At 44.1% G+C, this 20,452-nt stretch overlaps 1 protein-coding gene across 5 annotated transcripts in view; it reads left to right on the top strand.

Moving 5' to 3' along the window:
* TSPAN33 (tetraspanin 33) overlaps positions 1 to 20,452 on the top strand; it is a 171,740-nt gene that overhangs the window by 84,990 nt on the left and 66,298 nt on the right. For all 5 annotated transcript variants that reach the window (XM_075345375.1, XM_075345373.1, XM_075345371.1 and 2 more), the window contains 2 exons: positions 9,282 to 9,377; positions 19,705 to 19,833. In XM_075345375.1, the coding sequence (XP_075201490.1) occupies positions 9,282 to 9,377; positions 19,705 to 19,833 (225 nt within the window). The remainder of the gene's footprint in view (positions 1 to 9,281; positions 9,378 to 19,704; positions 19,834 to 20,452) is intronic.

The raw sequence follows: 20,452 nt of genomic DNA, 5'->3' as shown, positions 1-20,452 counted from the left end.
CAAACATGTAAAAAATGAGATACTTAGCACACAAAATGGCCAGTTTTATGTGAGCCCAACAGTCAATGGCAAGGCAACCTCTTAGGGCTCGTCCGGCTCTACCCGTTGCCCTGGTGCAGTGGCAATCAGGGTAATAAGGAGTTAATAACAGCCCACAGCTGCTACTAAGCCCTAGCTCAGTGATGACAGGTGTCTATGAGACACCCCCCATCACTAATCTGTAAGTGAAATTAAATAAACACAAACACCCATAAAATCCTTTATTTGAAATAAAATAAAAAATGCCCCCTCTTTCACCACTTTAATAACCTCCAAACACCCCTCCAGGTCCGACGTAATCTACATGAGGTCCCACAGCGATTCAGCTCTGCTACATCCCTGTCCTGTCACAGCGAGTGTCATAGAATATGACTGCCCCCTGTGAGCTCCACGCAGCAAGGGAAGTGAACAACAAGTGGTCACGTCTCTCGGGTGATTTGCAGTCACAGCAGTAGTCCATGTGTCCTAGAGTCCACGGCTGAAGTGAGCCGCAGGTGGTGGACTCACCGTAGTGACGTCACCGCTGATCGTGCGGCTCACTTCAGTCGCTGTGGCCTGATTTGCGGTCACAGGTGGAGGAGTCCAGCTGTGACCAGAAATCACCTCAGTGACGCCACCGCTTATCGCGCAGCTCACTTCATTTGCTGCGTGGAGTTCACAGCTGGCAGTCTTTTTCTATGGTGCTCGCTGTGAGCGTTAGATGTAGCAGTGCTGTAAGCATCGTGGGACCTCGTGTGGATTACGTCGGACCTGGAGGGTTTATCGGGGGTTAATAAAGTGGTTAAAGTGGGTGGCTTTTTTGTCTTTTATTTCAAATAAAGAATTTTTGAGGTGTTTGTGTTTATTTACTTCCACTTACAGATTAGCGATGAGGGGGTGTCTCATAGACACCTGCCATGACAAATCTAGGACATAGTGGCAGCTATGGTCTGCTATTATCTTCTTTTTACCCCAATTGCCACCGCAGTAGGGAAATAGTGCCGGGACTGTCGCATCTAATGGATGCGGCAATTCCGGGTGACTGCTGGCTGATATTTTTAGGTTGGGGAGAGCTTAATAACCATAGACCTCCCCAATCTGAGAATACCAACCCCCAGCTCTGGGGCTTTATCTTGGCTGGGTATTACAATTGGGGACTGCACGCCATTTTTTTTAAATTATTTATTTATTTATTTTACTGTACGATATAGACCCGCTCACCGGCGTCTATGATTGGTTGCAGTCAGACAGCTGTCGCTCAGCGTGAGGGCGGCTCTGACTGCAAACAATCAGACGCCGGTGAGTGGGGGACGCAGTGAATATATATGAGCTTAATGAGCGGATGCAGTGGATATGTATGAGCCTAATGAGCAGGTAGGGAAGAATGAGAGGGAGCAGTGTGACAGCCGCCCCAGTGATCGGTGAGTATGAAGCGCTTGGAGAGAGACAGAGACACCAACACCCCAAAATCACTCCAGCTTTGATCTTGTCATTCTGGAACTAAGTTGGTGAGCTGCGTTTTTGCTGACAAAACTGAGTGTAAAACATATGCAAAACGCAAACAATTTGTATCCAAGAGTTTGCTATCCATTTTTCATCCCCTCATTGATTTCAATGGGTGACAAAAGTTGACAAAAACGCAAGACGAATGAACACATGCTTCTTTTTTATCACAAAATTTTGTAAAAAACAACTGCTGACAAATAAACTGCAACGTGTGCACAGCAAATTTGACTTCTCATAGACTTTGCTGGGAAGTCAAAAGTGAGAAAGATCTGACAACAAAACTGCACCAAAAAATGCGACAAAAACTGCAGCGTGCGCATATAGCCTTACTATGTTTCATGCTCAGTATGCATCCATTCACATTAGAAAGTTAGGAAGTGCCATCAGTCTTTTTCTTAGAGTGTAGAGTCATGCCTTCTGATTGAACACTCCTGCTCCTCAGCCTTAGACTGGTTTCAGACATCCGTGTTTTAGGTACGTATGACATCTGTTTTTAACACGGATGTCACACGAACCTATGTTATTCTATACTGTTATTCACACAGCCGTGTTTTCACATGGACCATATGACCCCTCGTGGCCCCGCACGCACACACGTCCGTTTTTTTCTCCGGCAGCACGGGTGTCACACGGATCGCACACTGATGTGATCCATGTGACATCAGTGTGACACGTACCGGAGAAAACAGGGGTCTTTTTAATAAAAATATTTTCTATATTTACCTGTATCCAGCGATGCTGTCTTCGGTTCTGCTGGCTCCCGCTCCTGACCCCCGCTCATTATACTCACTGAATATTCAGTGCTCTGTGGAGCTGGAAGCCGGAGCAGCGCTGGGGACTTCAGTGCCGGGGACCACATTGCTGGGTGAGTATACAGCAGAGTGTGTGTGTGTGTGTGTGTGTGTGTTCAGTGTATACATGCATGTGTGCTATGTGTGTGTATCTGCTCGGTGTATACATGTGTGTCTGCTATATGTCTATACATATGTGTGTATATGTGCTCAGTGTATATGTGTGTGTGTGTGTGTGTGTGTGTGTGTGTGTGTGTGTGTGTGTGTGTGTGTGTGGTGAGACCTGGAAGCCGAAGCATCGCGGGGACACCATCGGGGACTCATCACAGTTCCCAATGAACTCTGATGAACCCATGAAGCTGTAGCGAGGGTGTCGCGGGGGTGTCATCAGGATGTCATCAGAGTTGATTAGGAACTCCAATGACCTCCTGGATGTCACTGTGCTTGCAGAATACTCACCTGTCCCCGCGATGCTGTCCCTGCGTTGCTCCGGGTTTCAAGTCCTAAGTGCGGTGAATAATCAATGAATATAATGAGCGGTGGTCAGGAGCGGGAGGCAGCAGAGCCAAATAAAGCAGGGAAATATGGAAAATCTTTTTATTTCACAGACCCGTGTTTTTTCCGGTACCTGTCAAAATTGTGACTTGTACCTGATTAAACACGGACGTCTGACACCGGCCTTAGGCGACTTTAATTATTCATTAGCAGGTTCCTATCCGGCCATATAGTATATTGTAGGTTTTCTAACCCAAAGACAGGCATTAGTTTGATAGGGACCCAACAATAATAAGTAGCTTTGATGTTGGCTGTTGCGATCACATAAACTGGCCATTTTTGTGTGCTAAGTAGCTCCCTTTTTTACATGTTTTTCATAGCAGAATTGCATGTTTATATTCCTACATTCATTGTTGCACATATCCAAACACTATAGAGTTCAACTACCTCTTTTTTTTGTGGCATCTGATGCTGTTCACACTGCAGAATCTGACACTCCACACTAATCCTTCTCTGGTGTTTCTGAGTTGCATAGATAGGCTTGGGCATTGACCAGCTGTGTGCTCATTAGTGATCGGGCTTGCAGGAGTTAATCTCTGCTGGCCTGCTGGTTACCTCTTGGATCATATGTTGTGGGAGCCCTATCACAGATGTTACTGTGATAACCTAAGGCCACTTTACACACAGAGATAAATCTTTGGCAGATCTGTGGTAGCAGTGTAATCATGGACATATTGTTCCATTTGTACACAGCCACAAACCTAGCACTGATTGTCCACGATTTCACAGCAACCACAGATCTGCCGCAGATTTATCTCTGTGTGTAAAGTGGCCTACTCCTTGCCTTTTTAAGATGGTGGAGCCTGTCTTCCCATGCTGACTATAGCTTTTGCTAAACCGGTCCTTGTGCTGTTGTGTTCCAGTTGCTGTTGGTTTATTGCATGCTGCTTGGTGTGCCGTGGAAACCCTCTTGTCGTCTGGTTATTTCCTCCCTGCTCTTTAATGCCTCCTTATCACGTATTGTCTCATATCTCCATGTGTGCTAGCTGAGTGATTGAGTTTTCGCTTTCCCCACTTGTCTATATCTGTGGGTTCAACCACTCCTGTCCCGGTCCTCCCCTGGGTTGGGAGGTATTGGATTAGTGCTGGCTAGGAGCAGGGCAAGAAAAGCGGCCCAGGCGTCTTCTCCATCAGAAGTATCTCTGGGATTAGGGGTAGATAGGGTCCCGTAGCGTGAGGGCCAGTCTAGGAGCTTCGGTCCCCAGTTATGCCCTCACACAGCGTGACACCTACCTTTGTGTGAAAGTAAACAATTCCTCACCAATTGATTGCCCTACATATGTGTGAAAATAAACCATGCCTGATCAACTGACAGCCCTAACAGTGTGTGAAAGTAAGCATTGCCCTGTCAATTCCACTTCCCCTGCTGTCTTTTATGAACTTATGTAACCTTAGGCTGCTTTCACACATCCGGCTGTAGCAGTGCGGCACAATCCAGCGCTCTGCTGAAAAAACGAAACCGTTTTTTATTGCTGCCGGTTTCATTTTTTCCAGCATTGACTTGCATTGGCGCCGCATTGTGCCGTATGGGCTTGCGTTCCGTCTGTTTTTTGCCGCATGCGGCTGATTTAGCCGATGCGGCGGCTGGATGGAACGTTCCCTGGCACGTTTTTTGCTCCGGCAAAAAAAACGCATCGCGCCGCATCCGACCGATGCGGCGCATTTTTCAATGCATCCCTATGGACGCCGGATGCGGTGCGATGCGGCAAAAAACGCATTCGGCCGCCGTATGCGGTTTTGTCCACTGCGCATGCTCAGTAGCATGCCGCAAGCGGCAAAAACCGGACGGGCCGCATGTAAAAAACTTATGCAAAGGATGCGATGTTTTCACCGCATCCGTTGCATAGGTTTCACAGCCGGATTGAGCCGCACGGCTCAAACCGGATGTGTGAAAGCAGCCTTAGTTCATGACTATGCTTCACACTTGAATCCAGCTTTTTTTTCCTTCAGAATAGGCTCTTTTTCAGACATAAAAAACTTTTTCCAATAAACAATTGGATCTAATTGCCCTTTTATTTAAAAAACGTTTTCTGGTTTCACATATGTCTTGCATTGGTGGTCTAACACTTTGTATTGTTCATGCTTATGTGGTGGAAGCAGAGCTGACTTTGAGATCCTGAAAAAACACGGTAAGAAAAGTATAAAAAATTCAGGAAAACCTGTGTTTTGGCTGCAGCTTTTTTGCAGCTAAGCGATCAGGTTTTGGATGCAGAAAAAAAGAAGCAAAAAAGCAACAAGTGAATATAGCCTTAATGAGGGGGTGCAAAAAAGTGGCGGGCGCCTCACCAGAAATGTTACTGCAGGCAAGTAACATTTCTGGGATAAGATAAGCCGGCACATTTCTTGACTTGATAGGCGGGCATAACCCTGCCTCCTCCCCATCTTTGTGAAAACGCCAAAACTAACTACCGTATTTTCCGGCGTATAAGACGACTGGACATATAAGACAACCCCCAACTTTTCCAGTTAAAATATAGTTTGGGATATATCATATATACTCGAGTGTAAGTCGACCTAAGTAATGTCCCTATTGTTTAGTGAAATCCCCTGCTGTAATGTCCTGCGCAGTAATGAACCCATTGTTGAATAATGCCCTCCTGCTGTAATGTCCCCATTGTATAGTAATGTGCCCTGCTGTAATGTCCCGTGCAGTAAATAAGCTCATTGTTTAACAATGCCCTCCTGCTGTAATATCTCCCATTGTATAGTAATGTCCCCTGCTGTAATGTCTCATGCAGTAATGTTTCCATTGTTTAATAATGTGCTCCTCCTGGTTCCCTTCTGTCCCCTATCATGCTGTTGTTTACACAAAATAAAAGATATTCTCACCTGTCCTCCGTTCCCGCGATGCCTCCAGCTGCTTCTTGCAGGCCGCACACAGACCCCTCCATGATAGCGTGATCAGGGCGGCCGCTGCAGGATGTCTTCATGGCTTTACTACAGTTGAATTCTTTACGGCGCCACAAAGCATTCAACTGCAGTAAAGCGCGTATAATACACAGGGCCGCCGCTACTGTCAGCGCTTTATTGCAGTTGAATGCTTTGTGGCGTTGTAAAGCATTCAACTGTAGTAAAGCCATGACGACATCCTGCAGCGGCCGCTCCGTGCACGGATGCTATCACAGTGGGGTCTGTGTGTCTGCGGACTGCAAGAAGCAGCTGGAGGCACCGCAGGCACGGTGGAGAGGTGAGAATAGCTTTTATTGTGTGTAAAGCCATGACGACATCCGGCGTATAAGACGACACCTGACTTTTGAGAAGATTTTCATGGGTTAAAAAATCATCTTATACACCAGAAAATACAGTACATTTTTGTGCAACCTAGCATTGCGAAAACATTTTACAACTGTTCAAAGTGTTTTATGCCAGGTTTCTGTTTTCATCCCAGAAACTGGAAAACCAGACTTGACTTTTGCTAGATTCTACTTTTTAGAGACGTATTTCTATATTTTAGATCTATTTAGTAATATTATTTATATGTGGCTACCCATTGTTTTCTTAAATAAAAGGGCAACCGCTCATAGATTTTAGATTTTCCTTAAGTTTGGAGGTATACCTTAAAATCTGCAGATTTTTATTATAGATTTTACCATTTGCAATGGTAAATATAGGAATATATAAAAGATCCGCTTCCGCACAAATGTTGCTGATTTTTTCTATACATTTGAACATACTTCCAACTATTGATCATTGACTTGTATCTTCAATAAGTACGAAGATGTTCTCAGCATTTATTAAAATACAACATTGAGAATTCGCTTTAAAGTGACTCTATACCCTCTAACTTAAAGTGACTATTAGTGATGAGCGAGCACTACCATGCTCAGGGGATCGGTACTCGTAACAAGGAGTTGCTCGGATGGTTGTGACTTGAGTTCCCCATTGATTTCCATTATACTTAGGTAATCGAAGTGCATCCATCCGAGCATCCAACTGCTCATTACCAGTACCGAGCACCTGAGCATGGTAGTGCTCACTCATCACTAGGGACTATACATTTCTCCTGTGTAGTCATCTTACCTGACTTCCATTTGCCTGCTCTGCACAGATTGGTGTTACATTAGCCCTGCTTTTAATATGACATGGGGAGTGCAGTGGTAAGTATAAATAACACACCTGTGTAATAGTAAGAGGCAGGGGAGGAATGTTTTAGATTTACCACTGTCACCAGCAAATGGCGGTCATTAGGCACAGTGACTGTGCATGAGAAATGTATAGTCGCTATTCAGTTTCAGGTTGGAGGGTCTCTTTAATTTGTTTGTTAAAGGGTTATTCTTATATACTACATCTGTGGCATGTCATCTCAAAAACAGGACCCAGACATATGCCGCTGTCAACGGAGAGATGGTCGGAATTCACCTTTAATTTATTCTGGAGCTTTGCCGAACCCTGCATTTACAGCGGCGGTTGACAAGGCCCTATTCTTAGGATAGATAAATGTATGTGGCATGTCCATTTACAGCTTCATTCCCAGTGACATATTCTTTTTGTTTGCCAGTTATTTATACATTTTTGTCGAAAAACCTTGGATTAACACTAAAATGATAACATCCTAACATATTTGTGTAATCCATATAAAAAGCTCCTACGTGACACGGTCTATCTTGTGATGAATCTGTGACTTAAGGCTAGGCCCCTTCATCATACATACAGTTTGTGGATAAACACAGCTGTGGAGTGGATACTGTGTGCATACAAAGAACAGATGTGCGATATCCAAAATACCCTCGGCATCATTTAATGGGGTGTTTGTGTACAAGTGAAAATTTATAGCTACAAAAAAATATTTCCTCAATTATAAAGCTCATGTAAACAAAAGTGGGAGAGAGACAAAGATGTCATCTTATGGGACAGTATATCCAACGGGGAGAATGGTCAGAAGGGAGAGGTAATAACTTAGTTTGCTTGATGTTTCTCTCATTTCAGTTTAGTTTAATTTACTCCTTAGGCTGTGTTCACATTGCATTTTATTGTGCCGTCAGTAACTGCATCAAGGTTTAAGTCTCTTATGGTTAAAGCCCAGAAGATGTGATTTGGATGAGTTGCTATGTGCTCTTCTGGACATCATTTCAGGTGGGAACAAAAGCGTGAACGGGATTAACTGCTGAAAATTATGTCCAGCAAAGCATATGGTGACCCCATCTGCATCATTGAAGACAATGGCCCCATCAGCACAAACATCTGAATCCAATTTGCCAGGTCTTTAAACGTAAGAGACTAAAGGGTGCTTTACACGCTGTGACATCGCTAACGATATATCGTCGGGGTCATGTCGTTAGTGACACACATCCGGCGCCGTTAGCGACATCACAGCGTGTGACACCAAGGAGCGTCGATCAACGATCGCAAAAGCGTCAAAAATTGTTGATCGTTGACGGGTGCTTTACACGCTGCAATATCGCTAGCGATAGCTAGCAATGTCGTGCGCGATAGCACCCACCCCCGTCGTTCGTGCGACATTTGGTGATCGCTGCCGTAGCAAACATTATCGCTACGGCAGCGTCACACGCACATACCTTTTCAGCGACGTCACTGTGACTGCTGAACAATACTTCCTTCAAGGGGGGGGGTGCGTTCGGTGTCACTGCGGCGTCACTAAGCGGCCACCCAATAGCAGAGGAGGGGCGGAGATGAGCGGTTGGAACATGCCGCCAGCCTCCTTCTTTCCTCATTGCTGGTGGACAGCAGGTAATGAGATGTTCGTCGTGTCTGCGGTGTCACACATAGCGATGTGTGGTGCCACAGGAATGACGAACAACCTCGCTACTGACCAGAAAACGATTTTTGGTAAATGAACGACGTGTCACAGACCAACGATTTTTAACTCTCTTGCGATCGTTTAAGGTCGCTCATCGGTGTTGCACGCTGCGACATCGCTAACGACGCCGGATGTGTTGTCACAAACACCGTGACCCCGACGATATATCATTAGCGATGTCGCAGCGGGTAAAGCACCCTTTAGTCCTCGATGGAGTTACAGACAGCCTAAGGTGTAAATATTTATTATCTATGTGAAATTCTGTCATCCCATAGTACGCTTTCAATTAGAGCTTACCTCTGAGCCTCATTCTTATGATTTATTTCTTGATATAATGCAGTGTTCATAATTTGTCTAGTCACATCAGGTATATGTACTATGCAAGAACCAAGCAGGTATAACAAACACATCTATAAGCGCCGATTCATCTAGTACGTGTCCGCATTACTTCTGCATTCTTTAAAGCACAACAGGCTGTGCTTTACAGTAACCATGAAAGACTGTATAACATTATTTTGCTTAACACTGGGGCCTATGGGCGCTGTGTACTATTATGTCCTTTAGCTTCTAGTGATTGCATGTTAAATGCCAGTCCTAATAGCATTGGCAATATTACGTCCTACCTGATTGTAAATCTGCTTCTTCTCTTGAAGGCTCGCGGGAAGGTGAGTGAAGTGATTAGTAACGCAATTGTTCACTACAGGGATGACCTAGATCTACAAAATCTCATAGACTTTGGACAAAGAGAGGTAAGATTAACTTTTATAGAGAAAACTTAATATATTCATCAAACGTGTTCATGTTGTACATGTTTCTGGTTCAGACCTGTAGGATATAAATATAACGTGATAAAATACAATATAATAATAGGCCATGACAGGGTTTTGATGTGGTGGTCCTTCATCCACACATTGATTGACTTAGCTGTGTGGCATGGTGCATTGTCCTGCTGGAAAAAACAGTCCTCAGAGTTGGGGAACATTGCCTGAGCAGAAGGAAGCAACTGTTTTTCAGAATAACCTTGTATGCGGCTTGATTCATACGTGCTTTGCAAAGTTTAATCTGCCCAATTCCAGCCTTGCTGAAGCATCCCCACATCATCACCGATCCTCCACCAAATTTCACATTGGGTTCAAGACACTGTGGCTTGTACACTTCTCCAGGTCTCCGTCTAACCATTAGACAACCAGGTGTTAGGCAAAGCTGAAAAGGACAATGTGCCATGCCAGACAGCTAGGTCAATCAATGTGTGGATGAAGGACCACCACATCAAAACCCTGTCATGGGTAGATCAATCTTCAGACCTGAACCCTGTTGAAAACAAAACCTCTGGAATGTAATCAAGAGGAAGATGGATAGTCAGAAGCCATCAAACAAAGAATAACTGCTTACATTTTTACACCAGGAGTGGCATAAGGTCACCCAAAACACGTGTGAAAGACTGGTGGAAAGCATGCCAAGATGCATGAAAGCTGTGATTAAAAATCATGGTTATTCCACAAAATATTGATTTCTGAACTCTTCCCAAACATTAAAACATTATTAGTATTATTGTTTCTAAATTATTATGAACTTGTTTTCTTTGCATTATTTGAGGTCTGAAAGCAATGCATTTTTTTGTTATTTTGATCATTTCTCATTTTCAGGAAATAAATACAAAATTTGTTGCTTGGAAATTCGGAGACATGTTGTCAGTAGTTTATAGAATAAAAGAACAATTTACATTTTACTCAAAAATATACCTATAAAGAGAAAAATCAGAAAAACTGACAATGTTGCAGCGGTCTCTTAATTTTTACCGGAGCTGTATATTAACCTAGAATATTTTCTGCACTTAGTGAGGATGATAAAGTGGCTGTCCACATTTACAACAATGTTTCATTCTTCTAAAGCCTTAAAACAAGAAAAAAAGATGGAAACATAATTAGACTTGATTAAAAAATGTACTGTTTTTGTGTATACAGCTCCAATGCAGACTTATGTCACAGACTTCATGCACGCCATATGTAGCCTGCTCTGTATTATTAAAAAACATTATGATCATACTTACAGGTCCCATGACGTGTCCTGCAGACTCTGTCTCCCGGCCGCTTTAGCTTCCGGGTCCAATTGTTGCTGTGCCCCCGGGTAACCACCACTGACTACAGGACCTTCCAGGACGTCATAGTCATGTGATCAGTCTGGTGGGAATGTTGTACTACCTCATGGGTTACAGACTGGTCACATGGCTATGACATCATGGAAGGTCCTGTAGTCAGTGGTGGTTACCCGGGGGCAGAGCTGACTGGCCTCAGCTATGCACTTGGATGAAGGCTCTGACAGCTCTCAGCTTAGCCTGTGTGAGCAGACCTGTGTTTGTCTTCTTGCACAGATGTAGCAGAGCTGAAGATAATCGCCCACCTTGGACTATGTCGGAGGTTTTTTTTTTCCGGTAATAAAGATGGAGTCCTAAATGTCTGCTGTTTTATTTCTAATAAAAGATTTTTTTTCTCTGTGTTGTTGTTTTATTTTACTGTTAAAATATCAGACAATCACAGATGCTGTCACAGAGTGAGCGTCTGTGATTGGATGCTGAAATATCCTGAAACCAGCCCATACATTCTAGCATCTAGAATGTATGGGCATATTCAAGGTTACTCCAACAGCCAATCACAGATGCATATTCTGCATGACAGCGTTTGTGATTGGCTGTTGGGTCCCTTACACATATAGTAATTTAAAAATAAATAATTTAAAAAAAATGAGATAGCGCTTCGCAGTATTTCTCAGCGCAGATAAAGCAGATGGCTACGGGCTGCCACCCCCATCTGCCTGGCTTTACCTTGGCTGGCAATCAAAATACAGGAAGCCCATTCATTATTTTTTTTTTTAAACATCTTTTTATTGAATTTTAACCGAATTTCTTTTACAATCTGCTCTTATACAAAGAGCATTTCATTGATGACATTATAATCAAAACAGTCCCGCCCACCCCTCCCCCCGCTCTGCGTGCGACCAGAAGCAACTTAAAATGGTAACTTATGTAATTGGTATGTGTCCATTGAGCAGTTCAAAAAGGTACCAAGAGGTCTGTCCAAACTGAGATTTAAGTCTATCCTTAAGCACTGTAGCCAAGTTAGGTATAAATAAAGACCATGTTTCAAAGAAACGCTTAGTCAGCTTCTCCTTATTCAACAGAGCATCCAGCCAGTCCATTTTGAATATGAACATTAGTTTTGTTTGGATAAACGCTAGAGAGGGTGCTTCAGGATTTACCCAGAGATGTAGGATACTTTTCCTAGTGGTCGAGGCCCAAATACTTAACATTGCCCTGGTACCTCTCGGAAGACTTTGTTGAGCCTCCTCCAACATGTTAAAAATCGCCCACTGTGGTGTCAGAGCAAACTGAATATTGTATGTGTTGTATCTGAACACAGTCCCATAAGTGGTGAAACAGGTCAGTGTCTCTTATGCCACATTTAGAACAAGAGTATAAGGCATTTGTGTCCATTTTTGATTGAATTTTTGGAGTAATATATGCTCTATGTAGAATCATCAAGGCCATATCTGTGTAGCTACTGGACGACAGAAATTTACGTTGCAACAGCGTGGCTTGTAAAAAATCCTTTACCTCGAACTCTGGCATGTCTACCTTCCATTTTGCTGGACCTGTTGTTTTCCCCTCCCATGTCCAAACTGTACGCAACATTGAATAAACCTGACTAGTCGAGGACGCCTGGCTTCTTGCCCTCCTAAGAAAGTTATCCACACTTCCTCCAAGATCTCCCTTTGGCTTGTCAACAAGATATTTTTGTGCCAAGCTACGCGCCTGAAGAAAAAGAAAAGGCTGACCCACAAAAGCTGGAAATCGGTGTGCCGCCTTCTCGTAAGAAAGCAACGACCAATCAGGCTCCATTAGATCTGCAGCATAAGCACAACCCTGCATTGACAATGTTTCATAAATCCTCGGAGGGCGACCCTGGAGGAATCTCGGATTTCCAATAAAGGGTTGAAATGGGGAACTTGAAGTGTTAATTTTACCAAGTTTCCTCACCTTCCTCCACGTTTGTATAGTATGCCATAGTGTTGGATGATCCCTAACCTCACTTGGTATTTCCTCGTTCCCTAAATGCAGCAATGCTGTTAACGAGACTTGTGAACATAGCTGTTGTTCCAATTGTACATTGGCAAAGTGAGATACTCCTCGCACCCAGTCCACCACATATCTAAAATTTGCTGCTAGATTATATCTGCCCAGATCTGGAAGATTTATGCCCCCTGCCCCTTTTGGTAATTGAAGCTTGATTAAGCTGATCCTAGTACGCCCCTTGTGCCCCCAAATGAATTTTCCAAAGGATGTATTTAGTAGCTTAATATCTGATTTGCGTAGAAGCAACGGGAGAGTCTGAAATAAGAACATTATTTTGGGGAATGCTACCATTTTAATTAAGTGACATCGGCCCGAAAAGGATATTTTCAGATGTTTCCAAGATTGGAGTAGATGTATTAATGAATTTATAAGAGGCTTATAATTAATTTGATATAGTAACAAGGGGTTTGCTGGGAGCTGAATCCCCAAATATTTAATGGACCTGGTACACCACTGGAAGGGAAATAAGTTGTTATCAATTTTACCCGATTTGTACATTGCCAATGCCTCAGTTTTTTTGTAATTTACCCTGAAGCCTGAGGCCTTTCCAAAATTATTCAATGTGTTCATTATCTCTGGAATCGCTTGAGAGGGATTGGCAATAAACAATAAAATATCATCGGCAAAAGCCAAAAGTTTAATTGTTGTCCCACCGACTCTGATGCCCTGAAATATTGCTAAATTATGTAGGGTCCTCAACATTGGGTCCAGAGCCAAATTAAACAATAAAGGTGACAAGGGACACCCCTGCCTCGTTCCCCTCTGTACCTCAAATGGCTCAGAGAATGTATTATTTATAGATAGTCTGGATTTGGGTTCTGTGTATATCATCTTGACTGCTTCGCAAAACCAGGATCCCGCCTGGCGACATGCCAAAAGATTATGTAAATAGGCCCAAGAGACCCTGTCAAAGGCCTTGTCCGCATCAAGGCTAACTACTATATGTTTGGTACATCTATGCTTCCTGCTATAAGAGATAGCCCCAATAGCCGTCCTGATGTTATAGGTGATGGATTTCCCGTGCACGAATCCCTTTTGGAAGGGCAGAATAAGATCTGGAATCACTTGTTGTAATCTACCAGCTAGTATTTTAGTAAAGATTTTAAAATCAGAGTTGAGTAATGAGATGGGTCTGTATCCCTCCACCTGTAGTGGGTCTTTTCCTTAGGTAATACTATAATGTTTGCCTCATTGAACCTGTCGGGAATTATTCTATCTGTGACTATCTTATTATACACTGCACATAGATGAGGACCGATAGAGGCTCCCAAGATCTTATAATATTCGTTACTAAATCCGTCGGGCCCTGGGCTTTTGGCTAGTTTAAGAGTGCCAATAGTTTTTACTATTTCTGAAATATTTATAGGGGCGTTTAGTACTACTCTTTGTTCCTCTGTCAAGATGGGCGCTACGGTACCATGGATATAATCAGCTTCCCCGTCAACCTCCCTCGGTTCCGCCTCATACAGCGAGCCAAAGAATGCCCTGAACTCCTCCACTATTTCCTTATCTGTTGTTACCAAGGTACCATCTTTCTTTTTAATTTTGTGGATTCTAGTGGTGGTTCTAAAGGGTTTGGTTAAAGAAGCTAGTAATTTCCCAGGTTTGTTGCCCCATTTAAAGTATTTATGTTTCTGGTAGTCCAGGTTACTAAGTGCCATCTCATGGGCCAAGGTGTCCGCCGCCTCCTTGGCCTCTAAGAAATGTTGTTTTGTCGCATCCGTGTTGTTATTTTTAAAATCTTTATATGCCTGCGTGAGAAGTTTTTGTGCTGATATAGTTTGTTCCAGGAGCTTTTTTCTCTTATGGCTGACATGATATTATCTGACCTCTTACTACTGCCTTGGAGGCAGCCCAATACAAACCAGCGTCCCCACTATGCTCGTGATTATCCTTCTCATAAAAGCTCCAGTAGTTTTGTAAAGAAGCTTTGAAATCCTCAGATTGATATAAATATGAAGGAAACCTCCACCTTCTTTCCCGTAGTATTGTGGTAGATAATAAATTAAAAGTAACCGGTGCATGATCCGAAATACAGATGTCTAGGATGTTGGAGGAAAGTAAATGTGGCATCAGTGCTGGGCTTAGTAGCCAATAGTCAATCCGTGTATGTAAGTCATGGACATGTGAATAAAATGTATAATCTTTATCTATTGGGTGCTGCATGCGCCATGTGTCTATTAGTCCCAATTGATTGACGAGATATTGCAAACCACTATGGAGCGCCAATAGAGGAGATGGCTGGGGACTTGACCTGTCTAAAATTCCATCATGAGCCTCATTGAAATCTCCGCCTACAATTAAATTAGTCATATCCCAACCTGTGATACTTTCGATCAATCTGGCTCTGAACTGTGGATCAGGAATATTTGGTGCATATATGTTTGCTAAGTTGTAGATAGTGCCCTCTATCTTCACTTTCACCAATAATAATCTCCCCATAGGTGTTACATCTCGTGGCTCTCCTGAGGCAAGGACTGAGGCAGTCTCCCATTCCTTGCCTGCCACGAGCACTCCTGCTCAGCAGCGCCGAAGGTCTGCCAGACTGCGCAGTGTGCAGGAGATACCTTCTCAGAGAGGCAGCAGAAGGGTGACACCTAGTGGTTCTCCTGTTACAAGGAGTGAAGCGGTCTCCCATTCCTGGCCTGCCGCAGACTCTCCTGCTCAGCGGCCCCGAAGGTCTGCGAGGCTGCGCAATGTGCAGAGGTTTACTGCTCAGGGAAGCAGTGAGATTCCCGTTATCTCTGCACATTGTGAGACCGAGGATCCCGCCTCTATTTCCCAGAGGCAGGAGGGTGAGCATGTGCAATGCGTGGTGGGTCCTGATTCGCTCACTGACGTCACACGGCTTGATGACAAGGCTGGTGACGTGGTCAATCCTGACTGGCCAGGCTGGGACGTCGTGGACCCTGATTGGGTCAAGTCCGTCATCTCCGCCTCGCGCCCGCCCTCGGGTGGAGCTGCACCTCCTTAAAAGCTCCCCCTGCCATCATGGCGGCGCGCGACCGTCCATCTATGTTTGGATGTCTGGCAGCGTGCTGCCACGCCACTGCTCAGGCATTACTGTCTCTTGTGGGCTTGGCCCTTGCTGCTCCGGCAGTACCTCGTTTGCAGGCCGTGTTCCTGCCTTGCTGCTCCGGCAGTACCCCCGTCAACAGGCCGTGTTCCTGTCCCAGGTGAGCTCCTCAAGTCTCCATTGGACTCACCTGCTTATTGAAAGCACACGTGCGTGGGCACCTCTGTGCTACCCTCGTGCCATATTCTCGTGACTTCCACTGGCACACGTGCGTGGGCACCTCTGTGCTTCCCCGTGCAACAGGTACACCGAGACGTGAGATCTGTGCCATACAACCCTCACGGGTTAGGGCAGATCGGTGTACATAGATCGTCTGTGACATTCCAGACGATCGCTAGCAGCAACCCGCTCACTCTTCACCCACCATAGCGGCGGTCCCTTACACCGCACAGTGGACCTTGACCGGCGGAAGCAGTCCATTTCCCATCTTGGCACGCTTCCCCGGGTCCCCCTCGTAACACATAGGGTCCTCTGAAACCTCCAGAACTTCATGACTAATATGCTTATTGATCAATATAGCTACCCCTCTTTGTTTTCTCGTAAATGACGCTTCTGCGCATACGGCATATTTTCTGCTGTGAAGAAATGGGTGATTGCCCTTCATCCAGTGTGTTTCCTGTAAGAAGACAATATGGCAATTTAAACGATGTAGATAATTTAAAACTTTTTTCCTCTTAATAGGAGAGTTTAACCCGTTAACATTCCAGGAGCACCAATACAGCGATTTAATCGTGGACACATTTGTGCTCTCTGTGTTAGTCATTTATCCTATTCCAGAAGGAGGAATTAATTGTAAAATTATAAACAACCTATTTGGGTTCCCTCGTCCATCCCAGCGAGTAAACGCGACAACCCATATGAGAGCTAAACTAAAGGTCCGCACACAGAGCCCCCTAACCCCTTCCTATCTAAACAAAAACCTTAATCTAATGGCAATGTCACCTGCCTCTCTGGCAGTCCTGACACTGAAAAAAAAAGGAAAAACAGAATGAACATCAGAACTGTAGCACAGTGACGTCTCCGATTTAAGTGTCTATGTTGACTGCTGGCGAAGCTCCATTTTCCTGAAGAAGGTAATTTAAAGCCAACTTAGGATCTTCAAAAGTCCAATTCTTTCCCCCTGTAGTGAAGCGTAGAACAGCAGGATACAGTAGACTGAAGCGAATATTTTTTTCCGACAATAGTTTGCATACTGGATTGAAGGCTTTGCGTCTTGTTGTCAAGGCTGCTGAGTAATCTTGGAACAAAAGCAGTTTAGAGTTATTGTAGGTAAGTGAGCGATTTTTTCTAAATGCTGTCAGCAATCTGATCTTGTCTTGGAAGTCCAGGACCTTAAAAATTACTTGTCTGGGTCTGACCTCTCCATCATTTCGAGGTGGGCCCACTCTGTGGGCCCTTTCAATAGCAATTGGCCCTGACTTTAGATCCAATTTCAAAGCTCCTGGTAGCCATTCTGAAGTGAGTTTCAGTAGATCAGCTTGCCGAACCGATTCAGGGACGCCCACCAACCTTAAATTATTGCGTCTGGACCTGTTTTCAAGATCATCTACCTTGTCCAGCAATACAGCAATGTCCTTATTCCTGCTCTCCAGCATCTCTGAAATTTCCTTTACAGAGTCCTCCATGTCAGAGACCCTCTGCTCCACATCTGTTAGCCTTGAACCCTGGGCATTAACTTGGGTGAATATATTGTCTAATGAAGACTGGAAGGCTGCCAGCCGCCCAACAATCACCGGCATCAAGTGATCCGTGATGGCCTTAGCAGTGTCCTGGGGTGGGTCTGTAGTTGCCTCAGGAGAAGCCCCTGGTGATGGGGGTGCATTTTGGTTTCGTCTTTGCGGTCTAATTCCTTTACTTGGTTGTGTGGCATTGCTCTTACCCACAAATTTATCCATAGTAAGAACTGTAAATATGGAGCTTCTTTAGAGACTGTGGTGACGTCACAATAACATAAGCTTAATTACATCTGTGTGGTAAACTTGGCTGTTTCACAATTATTTCCACGCTGTGTATGAGAGTGTATAGATGTTACTTGAAAAAGACCAGTCAGAAGGGCAGGAGGCAGGCCAGATGACTGATCCCACTTCTTTTTGTTTTTCACCCTCTTCTATACTGTCAGTGCTGGTGAAGTGGTGAAGTATGGGTTAATCAAGTTGAGCTGTGATGCACTTCAGGCTTATCTGCCTCTGTTTACTGTTGCAGATTACAGGCCTTGTGCAGCAGCCATATAAGATGAGACCTGCAGGGATGTATCTGCCCCCTCCACAGCCCCCTGTTTATCTCCTGACCTGCTCTCACAGCCGAATGTCTCCAGGGGCTCTCAGCTCCCCCCTCACTCACAGTATCTCAGACGGTGGGCCTGTCCACGGAGCTCTGTGTGACAGGTAAACACAGCGTGCAGTCCTCCATTCATTTTTTTTAATTATTTAAACAAATAATTAAAAAAAAAAGTGTGGGCTCCCGCCGTATTTTGATCACCAGTCAGCTAAAACTAGGCAGCTGGGGGCTGGGATGCTCAGCGTGGTAAGGCCTAAGTGTTCTGGGCCCTCACACTAAAAATCGTAGCCACCCCTCAAAATGGTGCATTGTTTCTTAGCGCCATTTCCTGGCGCTTTACCCGGCTCGTCAAGCAGCCCTGATGGTTTAGGTACTCTGGGTAATAAAGGGGTTAATACCTGCTTTGTGTTCTCAGCTGGTACTAAGGCCAAAATTCATGGTGTCATGCCAAATTAGACATGGTCACCATGAATATCTAGTAAACAGTAAAAAAAAAACACAACACATAGAAAAATTTTTTTTATTAGAAATAAAACAAAAAAAACATTTAGAGACTACACTTTTATTATAAAAAAATCCTTAGTCCAACGTAGTCCACAGGGAGAGCAATGTCAGCTCTGCTTCATCGCTCTGTACAGTCTAACGTCTATACAGAGCGAGAAGCAGAGAGCAATGTCAGCTCTGCTTTATAACTTTGTACAGACAAGCGTCTGTACAGAGCGAGAAGCAGGGAGAGCAGTGTCGGCTCTGCTTCTTCACTCTGTACAGACAAGTGTCTGTACTGAGCGAGAAGCAGGCTGACACTGAGGGTATGATTCCACCTGGGTATAACTCGTGTGAGTCTTACATTATGTCACCCCGCACGGAGCACACTCTCCTGACGAGCGCCTCAGCTGCATGAAAATACATGCAGCCGACTCGCTCCTGTCTGGAGAATGTGCGCCATGCCAAGTGATACCAATGCGAGACTCGCACAGTGACAGTCAAAGTTCAATTGAGTCCATGAGCTATGGACTCGGGTGAACCCTGACGTTACCGCGAACATGGCCAAAAACTACCGAGTGACAGCAGTGCAGTGAATACCACCGGAAGTTAATGATCGGAGCCGGAAGCAGCCGGGAGACAGTAGCTGAGCAGGTCTGCAGGACGTGTCGCGGGACCTGTAAATATATTCATAATGTTTTTTTAATGTGCTTCTTTTTACAGCCCCTGGACCCGAACTGTAACACGAGCTTCACAGGAAAGCTCGTGTTCGGGATCGTGTGCATGAACACCATGTGTTCGGTGTGGACCCTGAACTTTACAGTTCGGGTTCGCCCATCACTACTTGTGTTACTTTCTTACATCCCCTCCATTTCCTCTTGCTATTATAAAGATAGAATAGAAGGGAGTAGATGAAAGAAGTAGCACATAACTGCAAGGAAAGTAAAATATCAATGACCCCATTACAATATGTGGATTGTTTAGTGCAAGGGAAAACTGTTCCCCCAAGTGGAGAATAAAAATGGAGTCCCAAGCTTCCAATTCTTTTAGCTGCTGATACCTAAGGCTTTATTAGATAGTGATTTTGTCTTATATTTTCCTTCTCTATCAGTTTAATTGTTGTGGGGGAATCTCTTATAAAGACTGGTCCCAGAATATATACTTCAACTGTTCCTCAGAAAACCGAAGTCGAGAACGTTGCTCTGTACCCTACTCCTGCTGCCTCTACAGTGAAGATGAGGTAAGAATTTACCAGAATAAATGCCGAGGAATATTGTACCACTGACAGGTGATGCAAAGTGAGAATAAGTCATACAAAAAAAAATAAATAAAAATATATATATATATATATATATATATATATATATATATATATATACACACTATGGGCCCATTTCATGAAGGTGTTTATGCCAGTCCTCGGGTAAAACACTTTCATTTGCCACAAAATGTTTGCGATATTTGGCGTTTTCACACCAGTACTGTACAGCTTTTTCAAAATGGGCAAGACTGTACGGGGCTAAGCCTGACTGTGTAATTCAATTATACGAACACCTCCTTGGTGTAACTCTCGCCGGTAATGTGCTCCAGTCCCTGACTGCAGTATAGTACATTTTTGGCTAAAGCGCACTCAAGTTAAGTGATGCACCCAATTTATAAAGTGGGGTGCACCTCCTAATTAATTAGTGATCCTGTTCATTAAGACTGGTCTGCACAACACTGGTCTTAAAGAATTGGACCCTATGTGTGTATGCATATAAAATATCTCTACTAAATGATTTAACATGCAGTACTGCTTAATAGTATTGTTCTATCTAAATGTAATATCTAGTGTATAGTATAAATACAGTTACTATCCA

The sequence above is a fragment of the Anomaloglossus baeobatrachus genome, chromosome 4 (genome assembly GCF_048569485.1).
Source record: "Anomaloglossus baeobatrachus isolate aAnoBae1 chromosome 4, aAnoBae1.hap1, whole genome shotgun sequence".
NCBI classification, from domain to species: domain Eukaryota; kingdom Metazoa; phylum Chordata; class Amphibia; order Anura; family Aromobatidae; genus Anomaloglossus; species Anomaloglossus baeobatrachus.
This window is presented reverse-complemented; position numbering and strand designations above follow the sequence as displayed.